The sequence below is a fragment of the Vicugna pacos genome, chromosome 18, assembly GCF_048564905.1.
Source record: "Vicugna pacos chromosome 18, VicPac4, whole genome shotgun sequence".
Taxonomy (NCBI): Eukaryota; Metazoa; Chordata; class Mammalia; order Artiodactyla; family Camelidae; genus Vicugna; species Vicugna pacos.
The window spans coordinates 10,876,358-10,896,924 of NC_133004.1; the positions used below are offsets into that span (position 1 = coordinate 10,876,358).

General features: G+C 47.0%; 1 protein-coding gene and 1 pseudogene across 1 annotated transcript; both read right to left on the bottom strand.

The window, feature by feature from the left end:
- Window positions 1-6,980: 6,980 nt before the first annotated feature.
- LOC140686902 (adenylate cyclase type 1-like) lies at window positions 6,981-11,732 on the bottom strand. Its single transcript, XM_072942053.1, has 3 exons — window positions 11,619-11,732; window positions 9,382-9,496; window positions 6,981-7,136 (listed from the first exon to the last, which is right to left on the bottom strand). Exons 1-3 carry the CDS (start codon window positions 11,712-11,714, stop codon window positions 7,099-7,101), a joined length of 249 nt encoding a protein of 82 aa, XP_072798154.1. The 5' UTR covers window positions 11,715-11,732; the 3' UTR covers window positions 6,981-7,098.
- A 662-nt stretch (window positions 11,733-12,394) lies between these two features.
- LOC140686999 (kinesin-like protein KIF21A) overlaps window positions 12,395-20,567 on the bottom strand; it is a 46,595-nt pseudogene continuing 38,422 nt past the window's right edge.

Below are 20,567 nucleotides of genomic sequence, written 5' to 3' on the forward strand. Positions count from 1 at the left end.
CAGCTCATATAACTTAATAACAAAAAACAAACAACCCAATCCAAAAATGGGCAGAAGGCCTAAACAAGCAACTCTCCAATGAAGAAATGCAAATGCCCAATAGGCACATGAAAAAATGCAAAATGTTGCTAATTATCATAGGAAACTAAATGAGGTATCATCTCACACCAGTTAGAATGAGCATCATTCAAAAGCCCACAAAGGATAAATGCAGGAGAAGCTGTGGAGAAAAGGGAGCCCTCCTACATTGTTGGTGGGAATGTAGTTTGGTGCAGCCATTGTGGAAAACTGTATGATGATTCCTCAAAAAGCTAACAATGCATTTTCCATATGATCCAGCCATCCCACTCTTCGGTATATAGGGAGGGTATTCTCACTTGAAAATATACATGCACCCCAACGTTCATAGCAGCACTATATACAATACAAAAGACATGGAAGTAACCTAAATACCCATCAACACAGGACTGGATATAGAAATTGTGCTATATTTATACAATGGAATACTACTCAGCCTTAAAAATGAACAAAATAAAATTTGCCACAAAATGGATGGACCTGGAGACTGTCATTCTAAGTGAAATATGACAGAATGAGAAAGAAAAATACCACATGATATCACTCATATGTGGAATCCTGAAACAGCAAAAAGAAGACACTAGTGGACTCATCTACAACACAGAAGCAGAATTGCAGACATAGAAAACAATCTTATGGTTATCACAGGGTGGGAGGTGATAAATTTGGGAGTTTGAGAATGGCAAATATTAACTACCATATATAAAAATAGATTAAAAATCAATTTCTTCTGTAAAACACAGGGAACTATAGTCAATATCTTGCAATAACCTTTAATGAAAAAGTACATGAAAATGAATATGTGCATATATGTATGACTGGGACTAATGCTGTACACCACAAACTGACAAGTTGTAACTGACTATACTTCAATTTAAAAAAAAAATCTACCCACAGTTTCAGGCAAATAGGCTCAGATCCTAAAATAATCAGTAAGAAGATTATTAGATGTGCAAAATAATGTGACCATTGAGTTTGGGACTATACCAATTTTAATCTGAGAGAAACCAGGCAAGGACCCACCAGTTCTGCTCTTTTCTTGCTGTCCATAACTTACTGTGATTAATATTTTGCAAAATAAAGGTTTAGAGTTCATCCCTATCTTTTGCACTAATGTCAAATTCTGGTGTCACTTTAAGGACAAGGCAAATCTGAAACTTTAGTTTCTGTTAGTATGAGTGAGATTGAAAGTGAAAGTAGATCAGGGCTGCTTTGAAGTCGGGTTCATGCTGGGAAATCACCTTTTGCTTCTCCAGAACAATAAAATAACCCCAAAAGAGCTCCAGAACAGTTGAATTTTCTTGTGAAAACCACTGGCAACTTTACAAGCCAGAGGGGCCTCCAAGTTTCTGGGCTCCACCCCTGTTGACAACTTGGGGGCTTAAACTAGGTTCAGTCTTGGCTGTAACCATTTCTTCTTGGGGAGATGATGAAAGTTTTATTATTCTGTCAGATGAGGGCAATTACCTACACAGTAGCGACCTCAGTTTTCAAGTGAGCAAAGGGGGAACTCTGTACAAGAAGGTACAGGACACTCAGGATGACACAGTAAATTGTGCTGTCCAGTCCTCATGGGAAAACAGGATGCCACTGATCCAACAGATCACACATGGGCTAAAAACAGTGCAAAAGGATCCTACATGCTTGTTTACAGAAAAAGTGTGACATTTCATCCTGCCTTTCTGGTCCCTTTGTCTGCCTACTTGCGTAATGAGCTAGTCTTCCCTCCTTTCTTCATTGTTATGGAGAGGAGATTCTTTGCTGATAAAAATTTTCATTCACCAACAGTATGAAACAATTGAATTTGCTATCTGTCCTGAAACCCTTTTCCAGATCAACTCAAGTTATTCTTCATAGTAAATTTGGGTATGTTTGGTTGAGAAGAATTCAATTTATGGTAGGTATAAAATTACTTTACTTTTGAAAAATGTACAAATTAATTAACATAGAAATGCCTAGAAGCATATATTATATACTCCAAAATTAATCTTATTTCTTACTAACTGATGGGATTAGAGTTTTTTTATTTTTATACTACTCTGAGAATTGTGAATTTTTTCAATAACTAAATTATTTTATCATAGTAAAAAAATACACAAGAAGAAAGTAATTTCTCTTTCGAAAAAGAAAATTATTTCTTCAAAACATATTTTCTGCTAGGCATTGAGTATCACAATCCATTGGTCATTCACTTGTTAGACAGGCATTTAATAAGCAATGACAATATGCAAAGTCTGTCACACATTAGTAGTCACCTGTGGGCAGACAGGAGCTTTATTACATTAAGGTGGGTTGTGTGGGAAAGGCAGCTTGGCATGAGGGACTGTACTGGTCGTCTTGGCTTGGACAGACAGCAGACTCATTTTCTGTAGCTGTGGCATCCATTGTTTTATCCTGGTGGTCCAAAAAGAAGACAAATCATTTTGTAATCCCTGTGGTAATTTACTTTAAGTATTTCCAGTAAACAGTGTGCTATGTGTGTGTTTCCAGGCTGCCTCCAACTTAAACCCATGGATCATTAACAAGCATGTGAATTTCCCTAATATGGAATCATCACATTAGTGTGATTTTATGTGATTTAGCACAGGAAGTATGGTTTTTGAAATAGCAGCAAGGCCTTTGTTCATTCACTTCAAGTTTGGTAGAAATAATGAAGCTGCTAGTGTTAACACTTGTGGTAGCTCAGGGGAGGTGAACAGGACCGCATTCCCTGCCCGCCGGGCCTGGTCCAGGACTAGGGCCTGAGGCCCTGCTTCTGACCAGAGGGAAGGTGCTGCCTCTGCCTTAGCATCTCACTGCCTCCTCCCTGAGGTCGGGCTCTGCCTCACACAGAGGGACCATCCTGGGCTGCAGAGAGACAGCTGAAGTGTTCTTACCTACTTCTCATGTCCAAGGTTCACACTGTGGCAGAATTTAATCCAAGACTGAGGAGGCCGCAGGAGTCCACCTGACACTCTTACCTGCAACTCAATTCTGAGCTTTCTTAAGTTCTTCCCTGTGTTCTTGGAGAGAGGCCTCCTCTATTTTCTTTGCGCTTCTAACAATTTCCTGCCACTATTCCCTGAGTGTTTCCTTGAGAAGTACACTGTCTGAGGGCTATGTGAGAGCAGGCTAATGGGGGAGAACACAGCATCCGTGAGGCAAGCTGCAGACTAAGTCTGAGAAAGTGGAGAAAGTATTCTAGAAGTGCCAAGCTGCCAACTTAGTGTATTACAACACCATGTGCAAGAAGGATCGTGACCCTGGCTTCCAAAAAAATTGTTGAAAAGTTACTTGAAATAGATCTTTCTTTCCTGCAATAATTGAAAAATTATGTATTAGTTTTCAAGTATGTGAGAGACCTTTATCCTAGAGCCCTTTTTGGGGTGTTTATAAACCATGACAACAGATGAGAGCTTATGCTTGAACTTCAAAGTAGGGGCCTCCTCCTTCACTCAGCCTCACTGACCTTTGCCTCACTCCTAACCCCCTCCTGCTCTATAAATAGTTCTAATTCCACACCAACAGTCTTGTGTTGATGGTTTCATATTCCGTGTTTTGGTCCCATGTACTGGGGAGACTGACACGAATGCAGCACTGTTCCCTGCCCTCTCACCCCCTTCCCAGAGCATCCAGACATGCAGCCTGCAGGACACTTCTCCAGGAGACACCAAAAGGCTTCAGGGCAGGTTCAGCTCTAGGACCTCTCATTCCAGTGTTCACTGGAGAAACCACAAGGTGACTGAAACTTACCTCACCTCCCTCGGGAGCACAGAGCTGAGCACCTCAGACTGTAGAATGAGAGAAGAAATGAAGACTTACAGAGTTGCTATTTGATGGCTCGGAGGACAATGTTCAGATTCAACCATGTTGTCAGCCTGCGGTTAGGTGTTATGTTCAGTGAGATGTTAGTTCTCATAGAAAAAACATGGTTTTATTTCAGCAGAAACACCCTGAACTGATTTTTTAAAACTACAGTGGAACTATGAGGAGTTTTCATGATTTGGGTAATTTATTTACCATTTTAAAAACTTTAATGACCCTGTGAGTCAAAGACAACAGTGTAATTTCTGGTAAATGTCATGGGAGGAAGTTTGAGGACACAGAGCACATATAGTTTATTTCCTCAGAAAGTACAGGCCACAGGTTCAGATGGGGCGCATGGCCTTCCTGCCTCAGTGAGTCACTTCTGCACTAGTTCCTCAAAGTGTGTCCTGGATGTTGAGAACCCTGGGAGAGTGGGAATACAGTGAGGACACGGTAAATTAAATGGTAGTTTTTGTTTTTATGCAGCCCACAGCAGCTGTTTACGTGGTGGGCTCTGCTCTGAGAATTAAAGATATATAACAGTGACCCAATCCCTGAGATCAAGAGATCATAGGGGAGACAAAAGTACACAGGAAATTGCAATTTTATGATTATATGAAAATTGCTGAGATAGAAATTGCTGCATGAGGCACAATCACAGCAGAGAGGAGGGCCACTTCATCCAGTCTCAGGAAGTTAGGTAGTAGGAGACCATAAGGAGGGCTGGAGGTTAGCAAACAAGGAGGACCAGATGAAAAAGCAAGGGTGTCTTTTGAGGGAGTCTGTGCATTGTGTGCAAAGGCCCGGAGCTCAGTCAATATGTTTTGCTTGTAGAATTACAAGGAGTTCATTCCAGCTACAGCAGCGTCTACAGCAGTGGACAGCTTAAAGCATCCCCCCAAATGGAGCTGACCCCGATGAAAAAATTTCCTCCTAATTCACCAACTTTATAAATGTGGGATGAGAATTTAGATGCCATTCCAGCCAACCTCCCATATGACTTTATATTGAAGAAATTAGGGAGTCAAATTTTAAAGCTTTATGGAAAAATCATATACTGATGAACCCACAGTATAACCAAAGGTCTACCAAACACTGAGCACAGAGACATGCTTCGGGACATGGGTGACTCATGGTTCCCAGTGACAATGATCCTTTCTTTTCTGGTCTTGGTCTTTGCATGGCTGAAGAACTAGGAAGAGAACATTTTTGAATGCACCAGAAAATTACTATTCCACAGGTCTTCTGACATTTTATCAATATGGAATAAGAGATTTTTGTCACTTGTTAGCTGGTGAAGGACAAAACTTCCATTTTAGAAACAGCATTGGAATTCTGGACTTGGGGATTTTTACCTGCAGATATGGCAAAATAGTGGTCATTGAAAGGACAGCCTTCAGGCAAGATTGTTTCCAGGAACCTTTGCATCATTGCAGCTCCTATGCCTTTAAATCTCCTTTAATCCAATCTAGTGTCACATTATTGTAAATAAAATTGTGCTAATCCAGCAAAGACAAGGAACATCATTTTCTGCACTGGCCAAGTGTCAAGAAAGTACTTCAGGGGAAGAAGGAGAGGTGGGCAGCCAAAATGAAGAAACCCATGGTTGGTTTTCTTAGCACTGGTATGGAGTTTGGTGAATTAAGGATTTATTAAGTGTTTCTTGATAGATTAGTGAAAATATGGTCATAATTCCTTGTGATCCTACTGTGTCCATGGCTGACACAAAGGGCCCTAAAGTAAAGTAATACAGTAATGCCAAAAAGAATACAATGTTCCCTGAGAAATTATTATGTGGAAAATAGTGAAATACTGGTCAGTAAAGAAAAAAATAGAAATCCAAGCTTATGTGTGTACACACACAGAGACACACATATACACCACAAATGTATTTGGGAATTCTCTTAACAGAAAACTCCAGTGAGTATAGTTAACCTTAATATAATTTGGAACTCACTTCTTATCTATATCAGATTACATCACACTTGACAGTGCCTTACAGAGTCATTTTGTGGTACTTATCAGGTGTTTAATAAATGTTTTTGATGGAATAAATGAATGGGTAAACAAAAATGGATATTCTTCATCGGTGTCATCAGTTACTCACTGTGTTAAATACAACAAATACACTAAGGTAAATAATGCAATGGTGCTGTAATGTGTGCGGCTGTAAGAATGAAGGCTCAGGTCCTAGGGAAAGTAAAGTGAAGGGTTTCATAATCTTCTGGAAGGATACATCATTTTAGGGGAGAAATTTAGGTGTATACATATTCTTTTTCTGGAAAATGCAACTGTCCTGGCACTACCAAAATATGCTTAGTGAAATATATTTTTAGATGGAATTATTTCATTTCTTGAGATTCTATATTTATTAACCCCTGCTCTGATGAGCTATTTTTGGCAGTACAGAACAGGAAGAGCACAAAATTTGGAACATATATATGTGAGCCTTGGGAAGTTATAGCACTGATTGTAAACAAGAAAATTATTTTCATGGTGTCAATTAATATAAAGTCATTTGTCCCAACATTGGTTCTCAAATTTTGAATTGTTAATTGTATGAGTCAAGCTGATAGAGCTAAGGGACACCCAGAGAGCTGGGAAAATGTTATTTCTGAGTAGGTCTCTGAGGGGGTCTCTGGAGGGGATTAACATTTGATTCAATAGAGTAAAAAGGCCCACCTTCATGAATGTGGGTGGACATCATCCAATCCTGGTCTCAGGCCTTCAGACTCAGACTGAATAAAACCAATGACTTGGTTCTCCAGCTTGCAGACAGATTGTGGTACTACTTGGCCTTCATAATTGCACAAGCCAATTATTATAACTCTTATAATTACATATAATTTATATTCAAAGTATGTATGTATACGTATGTGTGTGTATATGTGTGTGTGTGCATATATATATATGTGTGTGTGTGTGTATGTATATATTCTGTTTTTCTGGATAACCCTGACTAGAAAAATTTTCTTCAGTGAGCTTATTCAGCACAAGAGTTTTACAAGTAATAACCCAAGAATATCAATCACCAGTTGCCACTTAACAACTACTACTATTAGCATGGTTCTCAGTCCAGGCTCAATTGTGACTGAAGTCAACTCTGCATGATGGTGCTCGCTTGATCCTATCCACTACTAAACCAGCCCCCACACAGGCCATGCTCTGGGACCTGGAATCAGCTTCAAAGCATCTTCCACTACTCATTTTCAATGATAGGGTATCCACCTATTTTCATCTCCAGGGTGAAATCCAGAGAGCCCCAACAAAACCTGGGGAAAAATGTAAAAACTCAGTGGGATCTCCTACTTGATCGGGTGTCAAGGAAGGTTTTGACCTAATTGGCCCTGTTAGTTGAGTCACAGAGCTGGGGACTGAGCTTAGAAAGGAGAAGAGTTCTACATTGTTAATTTCCAGATCTCACAAAAAATTTTTATAAATATTAACTTTTGCCTAGTGTCCCCTTTCCAACCATGATGACTGAGTCCCAGGAAAGAAGAAACCGTCTCAGTTGCTACAACTGTGAGCTCAGTAAAACTTGGAGGGTTAGTCCATCTGCTTGATGATGGTGTCCATGCTACTGTAGGCAAAATTGCTACTCAGAAGCATGGCCAGTGCAAGGGTCCATGAGTTATTCTTAGGGTCACCCTAGAAAGAGTATTAAAGCAAGGGACTAAGAAGTTTGTTCTTCTTTCATTCATTTATTCAATCACTATTTAATTCATTCATACAAGGAATAGTACATAGTAGGTGTGAACTTGTAAGCAGGGTATTATATCTTTAGCAACTTTTATTTATCATGGCAATATTGAAAACACAATGCTATTTGATTCAACTCAACAACAACTTATTGGGTGTCTGCTAAATACCAGGCAGTATATTTAGTTATGTTTATGCAAAGTTCCATATGACAGTCCTTGTCCTCAAGAAAATGACATTCTGAATGGGCAGACCACTAAAATAAACATAAAACTGTGACCAAGTTTATCATCTCAGCCAGCAGTGGAACCAAAGCTATAGTGTAAAAGACAAAGGAGCAAATTCAGTTAACAAAAACAAGTATCTTTCGAAGACAGAGCAAGAGGAGTCTACATCTGATTATGAAATGATGGCAGTAGGGGAAATCGCTGGGTACTGCAGAACTGCTACAATGTCGATCAGTGGAGATGAGAGGATCGTGCAGGTGGAAGGAGCTCGGCCTTGGGCCAGGCAGATGTGGGACCTTGGGAAAGAGTCCCAAAAGGGCCCACTTCACAGACGGCTGGTGGGACGCAGAGAGCCCCCCTCTACCACCCCGGAAGCCTCAGTCCACGTGAACGAGTCAGAGCAAGGATCCAGCCTCGTGTGACCAGCCGTCCGGGCACAGAGATGGCCAATCAGCCAGCAGATTCTCAGTAAGAGTGTAAGAAATAGAATTTCCCTAATGGGCCCTTGGATCTGTTCCCTGTCACGTCAGTACATCTATTAATCCGAGCCCGCAGCCCCAGAGAACTGACCACTGGGAGTAAGGCACAGAGGGAGGCCTGCCCCCACCTCCAGCCCATCCCTCAGGCCAGGCACCAGCTCTAAGTCAGCGCTTCTGCTTAAGCGCATCAGAACCCCGCCCACTAGGAGGGACACCTGCTGCCCCCTCACACTCAAATCCAGCTCTCACTCGTGCTCTTAAGGCCACTAGACGTTTCAAATGTAAAATGGCCAGAGATGTCCAGTTTAACTAACTCTATCATGGACTAGCAGGAAAAAGAGAGAGAGAGAGAGAAAGGAGAAAAAGAAAGAAACCATAAATCTGCAGGGAGGAGGGTATATAGCTCAGTGGTAGAGTGCGTGCTTAGCACGCAGGAGGCCCTGGCTTCAGTCCTCAGTGCTCCCATTAAAAAAGTAAATAAATAAACCTAATTACCTCTCCCACTCAAAATTAAATTGAAAAACCTATAATAACTAAGACAAATATTTTTTAAAAAATTATAAATAACTAGTTTAACTATATCCTTGACTAGCAAGAATTTTTGTGGGAAACTATCATCTTCCCAGAAAAAGAAGGAGGGGGTGGAATTTAAGAGTTAAAAAATAATCTTATACTTTTATAAAAGCTAGAAAGGAGCTTAGACCTCCGATGGTCCCCCACCTCACTCCCAGGTGAGGGGAAGGGACCCCAGGGGGATCAAGGGCCCGGCTTGAGTCTGCACAACCGGGCTCTGTGCAGGGAAACGGGGCACCCTCCTCCAGCCGTGTGTGGACTCAGAGGTGTACGTGAAAGCCTCTGAGACAATCAAGATTTCTCACGTGCCTTGTGAGCTGGACAATCACTCTTTCGGTCCTAAGTCACCGATACCCAGCTCTGAGGCTCACCCGGCTGTCCCTGTGTCCCACGCACTCCTCTGGGTGGCTCCACCCGCCTTCCTGAGACAAGGGAGCCTGGAACGGCCTCCTAGGCAGAGGGCCGTGGCCACCAGCTCCCGGGCCGGGTGCGGGAAGGGTGCGCTGGCCCGAGTGACGGGACGGCCTGCGGCCATGTACCTGCACGGAGCACGAAGTCGTCGCAGGACCGGTAGTCGATCTCGTCCGGGACGCCGAGCGCCTCCACGGGGAAGGCTGCCAACGCGCCGAGGCGGGAGGAGACGCACGGCCTGACCTGGATGTGAGCACACGCGGGTTATTACAGTTGAGGGGCGCGAGGGCAGAGGCAGCAGGGACGCTCAGCCAGTGACCTGCAGGGGGCCAAGCGGCACCCCTGGTGAGCTCGCGATTTGATCTCCACATCAACAATGCAGCAGCCGGGCTGCTTGAGTTCAATCTACAGGTCAAGTTGGGAATAACTGACGTCTTAATGATGTCCTTCTAGGCAGAAACACGGACTATGCTTCCAGTTATTTAGACCTTCTTTGATTTCTTTCATCAGCGTTTTCTGGTTTTCCTCATAGAGATTCTACATATATCTTTAAAATTTGTACATGATATTTAAATGTGGGGGTGTGTGCTAATATAAGGGCATTGTATTTTTAAATTTCACTTGCTCACTGCTGGTACATAAAAAAGCAATTGACTTTTGTATATTAACCTTGTATTTTGCAGCCTTGCTGTAACTGCTTATTACAGCTATTTGGCTGATTCTTTTGTATTTTCTACATAAATAATTATATTATCTAGGAACAAAGACTTTTATTTCATCCTTCTCTGTCTATACACCTTTATTTCCATTTCTTGTCTCACTGCTCTAGCCAGGTCTTCCAGTGTGAATGGCAAATAGCTGCGGTGAGAGGGGCTTCCTTGTCATGCTCCTATCTCAGGGGGAAGGCATCTGTTTCTCTTCATCATGTCTGTGGTTAAGCTACAGGGTGTTTTTGGTAGATATTCTTTATCAAATTGAGGAAGTTTCCTTCTATTCATAGTTTGCTGAGAAATTTTTCTTTAAATCAGGAATGGGTGTTATATGCTGTCAAATAATTTTTTTGCATCAATTGATATGATATATGATTTCTCTTTTTTATCCTGTTGATATGGTGAGTTTTATTAATTAATTTTTAAATGTTGAGCCAGCCTTGCATATCTGGAATAAATTCAACACTCATTTGTGGTGCTTAGTTCTTTTCATACCTAGCTGAATTCAATTGGGTAATTAATATTTGGTGAGAATTTATGCATCTATATTCAAAAGGAGTACTGGCCCATAATTTTCCTTTCTTGTAATTTCTTCATCTGGTTTGGTATTGTGGTAATGTGCTAATGTGGTAATGCGGGACTCACAGAATGCAGTGGAAAGTATTGCTTCTGCTTCTATATCCTGGAGGAGATTATAGGGAACTGGTATGACTTCTTTATGAAATGTTTGATAGAATTCACCTGTGAACCCATCTACACCCAGCACTTTCTGTTTTGGAAGGTTATTAATTATTGATTCAATTTATTTAATAGACACACAAGGAGGGGGCCTGGAGTATCTAGGACGATGCGAGGTCATTCAGCTCACAGGTGACAGCAGAGCCCCCTGTTGGGGGGTGGCACCATGGAGGGACATGCTGCTCTGGGAAGACAAACCTCTCTGGACACCCCCAGGCCCAGCAGGTTGAAAGATGAGCCTGGAAGCTACTTCAGGCCACAGCTGGGAAAGCTGAGCCTTGGTGTTTGTGCCTTTAGGAGCTAAAAACCCAACCTGAGCCTCTTTATTGCCTCTTTATTTTTGAGTCAGCTTTTCGAAGCCCTGTGCTGTGCTGCTGGGGTGGTTTTCGAGCTTCACCTCTAGGTCGTGGCCCCAGACTGCACTGAACATGGAGAAGAGGATGAACCACCAGCCCTGCGGCCAGGCGGGCAGGGCCAGGCCAGGCCGTCCACACAAACTCAGCCAGCAGGGGACACCACCCAGACCGTGAAGGTCTTGAAACAGCGCTTTCCCCCTTGAGTGTGGTTTCCTGAAGCCCCATCTCCCGCCTTGTGGGGATGGTGAAAGTTATGCTTTCTTCCAGGATCAAAGGGGAGGACACGGTGGTTCTGGGCACTTGTCAACCCCACATCCCAGGAGCCTCTGATGGCCCAGTCTCTGCCCTGCCCTTGGGGGTGGGCAGAGGGGCCTCCCCTCCTTGGTGCAGCTGAGGGCTTGGAAAAGGCTACCCTGTGTGATATGAGGCAGAGGGGAGGGTCCCTCTGGATTCGATCTCCAGCTGCAGCCCTGCAGCCCCTCCCAGAGCAGCTTGGCTTGGAGGAGCACCCTGCTGGGTCTCAGGGCCAGGGAAGCACTGCCACACAGGTCGCACACTCACCGTGTTCTGGGGGTTGGCCATGAAGAAGTGCTGGGTGACGTGGGCCAGCAGGAGGTTGAAGAGGATCCTCTTGTTGTCCAGCTTCACCCTCTCCATGTCATCCCACTCCTCCTCTGCCTGGGGATGACAGGATTCTCCGTTAGTCACTTGCCCACCCTTCCAGCATCCTCCACTCGCTTGACAACCCGCCACCTGACAAGATTTTCTCCTGGACCAGACTCTGAACTCTCTTCCCAAATGGGCCCTGACTATGTGATGTCCCTCTTCATTTCCGCATTGTCCAGTCTTAGCAAGAACCCTGCTGAGCCAGTTCACCCAGACACCCCATCCCTGACATCTGATCATCCCTGACATCTGATTGGGTTCCTCACCTCCCACCTTCCCCAGGTGATGTCTGATCACCTAGGCCTGTCCTCAGCATGAATCCTGTTAAGTCAGCTTAATCAGAAACCCCTCACCCCTGATCTTTACTCTTAATAACTTTACATCCACTGCCTCCAACCTGCCCCTGGCTACACACGCCCACCTGCCCTTGCTGTATCTGGGGTGGAGCCTCATCTCTCTCCCCCACTGCAAGGCCCCCTGCAGTGGTCCTTATACCTAACACCACCCACATGGCTGCTGGCGTCTAGCCGGAAGCCCCCACATGACACTCTTCCCAAGGGACTCCTTTGTCGACCCCCATGGAAGCAGAAGGGCTCCTCTTGCCTGCGCATCAAAGAGGTAGTCCAGCCACACCTTGACATCCACGTGCCAGGCATCAGGGCCAGCGCACATTAGAACAGCAGGATGGCCAGGATCGGCTCGAAGCTGCGCTTGGAGAAACTGCTGCCCCTTTGGGAAGACAAGGAGGAAAACCCAATTCAGTGCCAAGAACACAAGATCCATCCACTGAGGGCCCCACAGATGTGACACCCCCAGAGGCGCCTGGGACTGACCCGGGCTGAAAGCCACATCTCACCGAGAAACCCAAGGACCTGCTGGAACTGGCACCCAAGTGGACAAGGGGAGAAGCCCTGGCACGAAAGAGCTTCTAGTCAGCAGATCGCAGCACAGGGCATCATGGATGGGTATCTGCAATGCCTGCCAGTGGGATGCCTGGCAGGTGCAGCATACCTACCCCACGGACTTTGCATACCTGCTGAGGTCCAAGACGTGGTGACACCACAAGCAGGATCATTTTGGGCAAAGAGGAGACCCGCAGGGATATGGCCAGCAGGAGGGTGCCCATGAGGCCTCAGAGCAGGGTATGGTGCACAGCTTGCAGGGCAGGGCTGGCAGCACTAGGGCCCAGCCCCCAGATGACAGGACCACCAGGGGCCCATTGGGGCTGGAGCTCCTGGCCCAGAGCAGGCAGCCCACCTGGAGGGGAATGCAGGGGCCCCACTCAGATCACACAGCACCCCCTCCTCCCTGGCATTCTCTGGCCCCCGCCCCACCCACTCCCCCAGTGCCACCAGTCAGGCCTTGGATACTCCTGTCCAGTCCTGGCCCTTCGAGGCTCCTCACAACCAGAAGCAGAGCCCCAGGACCTGGGCTGGAGGACCTGAGACCCCTACCATTCTCCTAAACCCCTCAGCTCCATCCAGTTCCCCCCACCCTCTCCTTCCTATTTCACTGCCCCAGCTTCTGTCCTTGGCACACCACAAAGGGCTGATCACATCTCCACCACTGGCTGATGTCCCCCTCACCCTGGCATCCTGCGACACCCCAGGCTCACTTCTGACCCCCTTTGTTTCCCTCCCCATCCTAGGGATGGGCCCTTCAGTGCGGCTCCCTGCAGGTGCCCCTCATCCCTGTCCCTCACGGCTCTTGCCATGCCCAGCCCCTGCAGACATGCTCACCACATATCGTGGGGCCATGGAGTAGATATAGACCACTGTGAAGATACACAAGATGGTGCGGATTTGGATCATCAAGCACTCTGGGAAACACCAAGCAATAAAATACTACTGAAAACAAAGTCTCTTTTAGAAAGTCATTTGTGGCCACAGTAGGTGATTGACAGTATTGAACGGCCAGAACCATCTGAATGAAGCTAGATTCTCACCCATAATTCATCCTCCACACATTTCCTAGCTGTTTTCATATAATTAATCTCCCAGGTGAAAAAACTGCCAAAATTAAAAAGCTGAAAACTGACATCTTTAAATTAAAATAGCAACATTTCCCACCATCTGCCCTGTCCTATGACATTGACTGGCACCAAAATTCACTGAATAGATTAACTTGACATTTTCAGAATATTGTGCCCTTCTGTCTCAGAAATGGTAAAAAATTCCCTTTACTTGTTTCTTCTTTTTTATGCTTTACGTTTCATCACTTTCTTCACGCAGGCTTCATGCAATTATTGTAAAGTTATTAGAAATTTCATTTTAAGCTAATTTAAATGCATTTTTACAATATTCAACAAATGATTTCATGGATGAAGTCAGAAGGTTTTAGAATCACACTTCTGAAATTAGAATGAAAAAAAAACTAGAGACCGCGGGACCTTAGAGAAAGCGTGGACCAGCGAGGGTGCCCTGGGCCGCGTACTCGCGTATCCCTCTAACTCTCCCACCCTGTGAGGTCGGGGCCATTACGGTCCCCACTCTACAGCCGAGGAATCGGGGCCCAGACACCACCAGCCAACCGCACACACTCTGCAGACCAGGACACAGCGGGCTGTTCAGCTCACACCCCGTGCTGACACAGGTACACACACACACAGAGCAAACAGCGGCACGACGGCTAATTTGTCATAACACCAAAGACAGCTGGTCGGATTCGAACAACAGAAAACTCCCCTAGAATGGGACCCAAAATTAGTCAAAGTGGCCCTCTGGGGTGTCAGCTGTTGGAACGTCCTCAAAGCTCCTGTCACTGTCTCAGAAAGCGGCTTTACAGCCATGGCCAGGCTGGGTATCCCAGACCCCACGTCTGGAGGGCAGTTCACAGCCAGAGCTGAATCTCATGAAGGACCCCACAAGGCAGGGGGACGCAGGGCAAATCTGGAGTGAGAGCCTATGCTCTGCAGGGAGAGAAGCCATGGAGTGGCCGTGACTGGGACACGACCCAGGAAAACTGCAGCTGCTCCAAATGGTCGGTGGGGGTGGGAGGCAGGGTGGCTGCTGAGTGATGACCCCGACGTGCCTGAGACCTGTGGCTCTGGGGTTTAAACAGTTGAGGTGAACGCAACAACTGCACAACCACATCCTCCACTCAGCTGGCTGTGCTCCTGGCTTATTCTCAGGGCTCCTGCCCTGTGTGTTAGGGGCCAGGAGGAGGCATGGCCTGGCTCCCTCGACTGTGTGCTGGTACTCCTATGGAAGGGGGTGGGGCAGGGCATTCAAAGGCTTCCAACCAGGTGACAAACTAAGAACCATGTTGTAAATCACAGTCACACCGACACACGCAACTGAAACAGACTTACAGCGAACTCTGATGATGGTCAATAGAGTGACATTTTCATTCATTCCTATTCCATTCCTTTTGTTAACAGCTCACACACACACACACAAATAAATAAAGTAAAAAATAAATAAATAAACAAAAAAGATTACAGAGACCCTAGTAAGTTACAATTTCATGTTTAAAAAATACTGCCATGATTATGCTAAATAAATGAACTCAGTCCCACACAGATACACCGTGGGAGCCACTGGGGCTGAGGTAGGACATGATGTAACATGAGGACCAGGACTGGGGACTTGCAGGGGCTGCCAGGAGCTCTTGGGTTTGTCTTTAGGGTCACTGCCCTCTGCTGAGGCTCCTCTCTCTCCCCAAAGAGGAAAAACCTAGAGGTTTTCTACCTTTCCAGTCAGTCTCCATCCATCAACCATGTCTAGTTGACCTCACCAGCACTGGAAACCCCCTCCCTGCCTTCCTCACACCCTGCAGGTGACTCTCAGGGTCTAGGGTGGGTGGGGTTGGGGGTGCTCTTCCTCACTGATGCCAGCCCTGTGGGGGCAGCAGGTGTAATAGGAAAGAGCAAATCTGACTGCAAACTAGACCTGATCCTTTTGCTTTAACCCTGTGTTGTTTCCTAGGCTTAGTCTTGCTGTTTCTTCACCTTTTGTAAAACAGTGTTGCCTTTAGCCTGAAATATACAGGAGAGCCTATTATCAAGGCTCTGACCTTTAAGGATATTAACACCTTTCCATTCATGTAAATGCAACAACTTGCAGAACAGAAAATGACACTTGCTTTCTTAGAGGCTTTATAGGGGCACCATGACCTGACCCATGTGGACAGCTGCAAGAACAGCGAATTCCTGCACCAAGAAGTTTGCAACAACCAACCACACCCCCTCCCCCTTTTTGGGTAAAAGGAGCCTGTATTCTGACTTGGAGAAGATGGTTCTCCAGGACATTATTCTGCCGTCTTCTCAGTCAGCAGACTCTCCGAATAAAGTCACTGTTCTTTACCCCAACACTTCATCCCCCAGTTTACTGGCCTGCCACGTGGTGAGCAGAATGAGCTTGGGACTTGGTAACACAGGGAGGCGAGGAAGCCCAAGTTAGGGCTCTCACCCTCCGGAGGGATCCCCTCTGCCTCTGCTCAGAAGACCACGAAGGGGTTACTGGGATGGTGGATGGAAAAATGAGGCTGAAATATGACCATCAGCACCAGGCCCGCGTGGGAAAGATGACACGGGTGCTGTACAAGGCACACCCAGCCTCCTTCCCAGTCACGTCATGCTCATGTCCCCAGGGACCAGGGAGGATTGGACCCTCAGACAGCAAAGCGCATCTGAACCCGCAGGTGCCCAGTGACTGGTTCAGTGTGCACCCCTCTGGCACCTTCCTCACTGCTCCTCTTACCCCTGCCCCCCCGCCTGCTCAGCCTTGGCCCCTCCACGTGCCCACCCAAGGCCAGCACCACTGCAGGAACACATCTGGTCAGTGAGCTCTGCCCCTGTCCAGCCATCACCAAGGACTCTCCAGCCCTGTAGAGTGCCTCCACTGGTCACGGCATCCTGGCCTCCCGGACTGACAGGGATCCCGCCCCTTTCCTTCACCAGCTTCTCCTCTTGTTCTAAGAATGTTCAGTTGAGCCTGTGGTGTCCCAGGCCCTGCTCCTAGTACATGATGAATATCAGCTCCAATACCCATCCTTTCATGGATGGAGACACGAAGGCCCTGGAGCTGGCAGCCTCTAGTGATGATGGAGCCAGTTGGGCTGGTGAAGGCCCCAGGTGGTCCCAGAGCTGCCACACCAACCCTGATGCCCTGGCTGTGGCCACTTCTATGTCACAGAGGAAAGCCCTCTGTTGATGCCTAGGCTTCCTCAGGGATGCACGACTGCTATGGACCCCAACCCAGTCGCGTGCGCAGCCGCGCCCACTGGCAGCTGCCTCCCTCGGTACACACTGGGCCTCTGTTGGACAGTTCTGTCCCACCTGCCAGCCCCCATCCTCCCCAGTCGGATCCTGCTGATCATGCCCCTCCTGTCACCTGGCCCCACAGTTTTCTGCACAAGCCCTGTGGTGACCTCAGGGCCCTGCTGTCATGCCCAGGGCCTGGGGAGGGCAGTGTGTGAGCACGTGGGTCGGCCCCTGAACAGGCACATGCTGGCCAGTGGAACTGCAGCCGCCTGCCGTCAGGACCCTGCGCCCCGCCCGAGCTGCCTCCTGCCTGGCAGCCCGGAGGGGGACCCGCTGCAGTGCCAAGAACCCCACCCTGAGAAAAGTGCTTGGGCGACAAGGGAGGGCGAGGAGGGGGCAGTGGGCATTCAGAAAGAAAGGGACAGGCGGAGCCCAGGCCCCCTCCACCAGGAGAGCCGTTTGTCCACCGGGCACATGGGTTCCCAGCACTGGGGACGAGCATGACAAGACTTAGAAGCCAGCGTCTACATGCGACGCCTTCGCTTGGAAGTAGGCACATAAAGCCGTCTTACCTGAAGCGGGAAACTGAAGCTGACCAGGCTCGATGCCACTCCATCTATGAAATCAGAGAGCTGGACTGTGGCTGTTTATTCCAATAGCAGTTTTTTCTCAACTTAAATCAAGAGGGTACCTGAGAATAATAAATAATTTAAATAAATAAACCTCGATTCAATCTTCTCAAGAAGCAGCTGCTTTCAACCGTTGTACACAGATCACCCTTGGTCTGTCAGACGTGACAACTGAGGATCCAGTGGGGAAATGGGACGTTTGAAAATGCAGGGTCAGGACGTGCAGAAGGTGTGCAGGACAAGGACAGGGCCCTCTCCCAGGAGCCCCAGGCAGAACAGGGTTACAAGCTCAAACCTGGCTCCTAAGCCAATGAAGAGTCCTTGAGAGTGTGGAGGCCCCAGTCTATGGCACGGTCACACGACAGGCCACAACCTCATTTTGGAGAAAACAGCATCACCCCTTGTGCTTATTTATTCAGTCACCATTCACACCCACCCCTGTGTCTATGGGGCCTGCTCCCAGATCTCCAAACGGCACCCCGCACAAGATGGGTCCTAATGAGTTTCTCTCACATGGAAACCCTTTTCACCTGCCAGGAAGGTGAGGGACAAACTGCCTCCACCTAGCCTGCCAAGAGGGCAGGCAGAGGCCAAGCACTTACCTGTTCAGGTGATAGGCAGGTGCAAGACACACACACATACCCGGACCAGGTGATGAGCAGGTACAGATACAGGACACCAGGAAGCAGACGCAGAACCCCAGCAGGAGCAGGACGGTCACACCCCTAGGACAGATGACACACAGTCCCTGCAGGCTGGGCCAGGTGAGGTGTGCCCAGAGGATGCCCGGGGCCCCGCCCTCCCTCCCCTGCCCCACCCGGGTCCCAGCCCCTGGGCAGCAGCAGTGCTCTCTGGGGAGCTGCCCGTGCTGGTCCTCTTCTAGCATAGGAGCCCTTCCCGCGTCCGCCCTCACTTCCCCTCCGCCCCAAGGTCTCTCTAGCCCTAGGAGCACCCGAGAGCTGCTCTCCTCTTGCAGGAAGCGTGATGGTTGCACGGACTTGGCTGCCGGGTACCGTCCTCTTCCTGGGCCTCATCTGGAAAGGGTTTTTCCAGAAAAAGTTGGATCCCTATGAGCCCTGCCTATGGCCACTGTGTCCACAGTGTCTGGGGCTGTCTGGGGCTTCCGTGTGTTTTTCTGGAAACTCACAGGAGATTTACTGCACTTGGGAGGCTTATTAAGGAAGTGGTATATCTGGAAGAAAACTGGAGATTTTCTGGGGTCTTTCTTGCTGAAAAACAGAAACTGCCAAGCTCATTTTGAGTTATAATGATTACATGCTATTAAAATTATTATATTTGTGTTCCTTCCCAGAGCCGACTTTTTCTCATTGTAATGCTTCTGAAAATCTGTCGACAAGCACCGGAAAGCAGGGGGCCCCTTTGCCCTGTTTCCTCTCGCAGAGGCTGTCATGAAGTCAGTGGTGCATGTGCTGTGGACAGATAAGTCTTAGAAGTGAGTAAATTTAAAATTAAAAACTGAGAATGAGCAGCCCCACACATCAGCCAGCCGGCTTGCACAACTAGTCCCTCCAGGAAATGGAGAACCAGTGTGTCACTCAGGCTGTCCCCAAAGGCGGGGGCACCGTGGGAGTCTGACTGCTGGAGTCAAACCTGAACTTGAAAAGCAAAGGACTCTTGGTGACCTCTGATAGATGGACCCAGAATAACAATTAGTGCAGGATTATTAGTAACTAGATAAGGCCCAATAAGGCGGCCAGAATGAGGGCCAGAACGACAGCGCTGGGGAAATACTTGTCCCAAAGCTGGTGGTACCAGAAGACAGAAATCCCCATCAGTGGCTCTGGGTTCCCAGAGAAGACCAGGATCTTCTGAAGGGCACCAGAGATGCCCAGAACCACTGCAGTATTGAAAAGGGCCACATCCACATTCACAGGGGGACACAGCCCCAGGTTTACACTACCCTCCAACCCCCGGCACCTATCTTTCCCTCTCGCTCAGCTTGCTTGTACTTCAGGGTGAAGAATTTCAGGTCTGTCATCTCTGCTAAGTGGCCAATGGCGACTGTGAGCTGGTCTGATTTGCCTGATGGATGTGGAGCCACCTCAGGTTAGCCTGTCACTTCACAGAGTCTCCTCCTGAAACAATTAAAAGCCAGTGACAAAAGAGTGGCACACACACCACTGTGGTGGCAGAGGGGAGCCCTCTGCTGCCCCTTGCAGTGGGTGTACCTGGAGCATCCTGATTCAGGGGGGACAAAAGCAAGTAAAAAGCTACTAAAAGTCAAAGAAACCTTGGAGAAGCCTGTAATTCCATTCACCACATGAGAGTCGGAGGAGAAAACCATTCACCAGATTGACCATTTCAAGAGATGCTGGCAGCATTTTCCAAAATTCAGCATCTACTTCTCATTTTAAAAAGTGCATACACTCACTCACATGGGCTATTTTCTTGAGATAATTAGGCACATATTACAACTTCTTAACCAAAACCATTGCAATTAATAGTACAACTTTGTTTTTTTAACTAATTAAAGCCAGAATGGAAAAGAATGCCACTCTTATCACTATAACTTAATAAAGGATGTAAAACAGAAACACAATGATCACTATTTAAATGTGATGCTACTGTGAGCCTTGGAGTTACCCAAGTAGTTCAAGATGAAACAGGAGTAGCTCGTTCCTTCCAAATGTAAGCAAGGGTTCTTCTTATTAAAAGAAAAAAAGTGATACTACTGTCTATCAGAAAAAGTCAAGGGAAGTAAAAATTTATTAGAATTAGTTTCAGTAAGTGCGAATCAACCACCATAAACTGGAATTTTATCTTCACTAAATTCAGATACTGGAAAATATATTTTTAAAAAATTTCTAACCATGTTTAAAACAAAAAACTGGTAGATGGGACAGGAAAGGCCCTCTCTGGCCTGAGACAGGAGGGCAGGAGGGTTGATGCAGCACGGAGCCATCAGCAACACTTAGAATGTGCTGAGCCTGAGGTGGGGGTACATCTCAGTGGACGTGTGCATGCAGGAGACTCTGGGGACAGAGAGTTTGA

Excerpts from the sequence above, each read along its gene's own strand:
- LOC140686902 (XM_072942053.1), bottom strand. The coding sequence starts at position 11,714 with ATGGAGAGGGTGAAGCTGGACAACAAGAGGATCCTCTTCAACCTCCTG. Across the intron at positions 9,497-11,618 it reads TGGCCAACCCCCAGAACACG|GTCAGGCCGTGCGTCTCCTC; the intron begins GTGAGTGTGCGA and ends GCTCACATCCAG. Across the intron at positions 7,137-9,381 it reads CGACTTCGTGCTCCGTGCAG|GTTTTGTTGGGGCTCTCTGG; the intron begins GTACATGGCCGC and ends ATTTTTCCCCAG.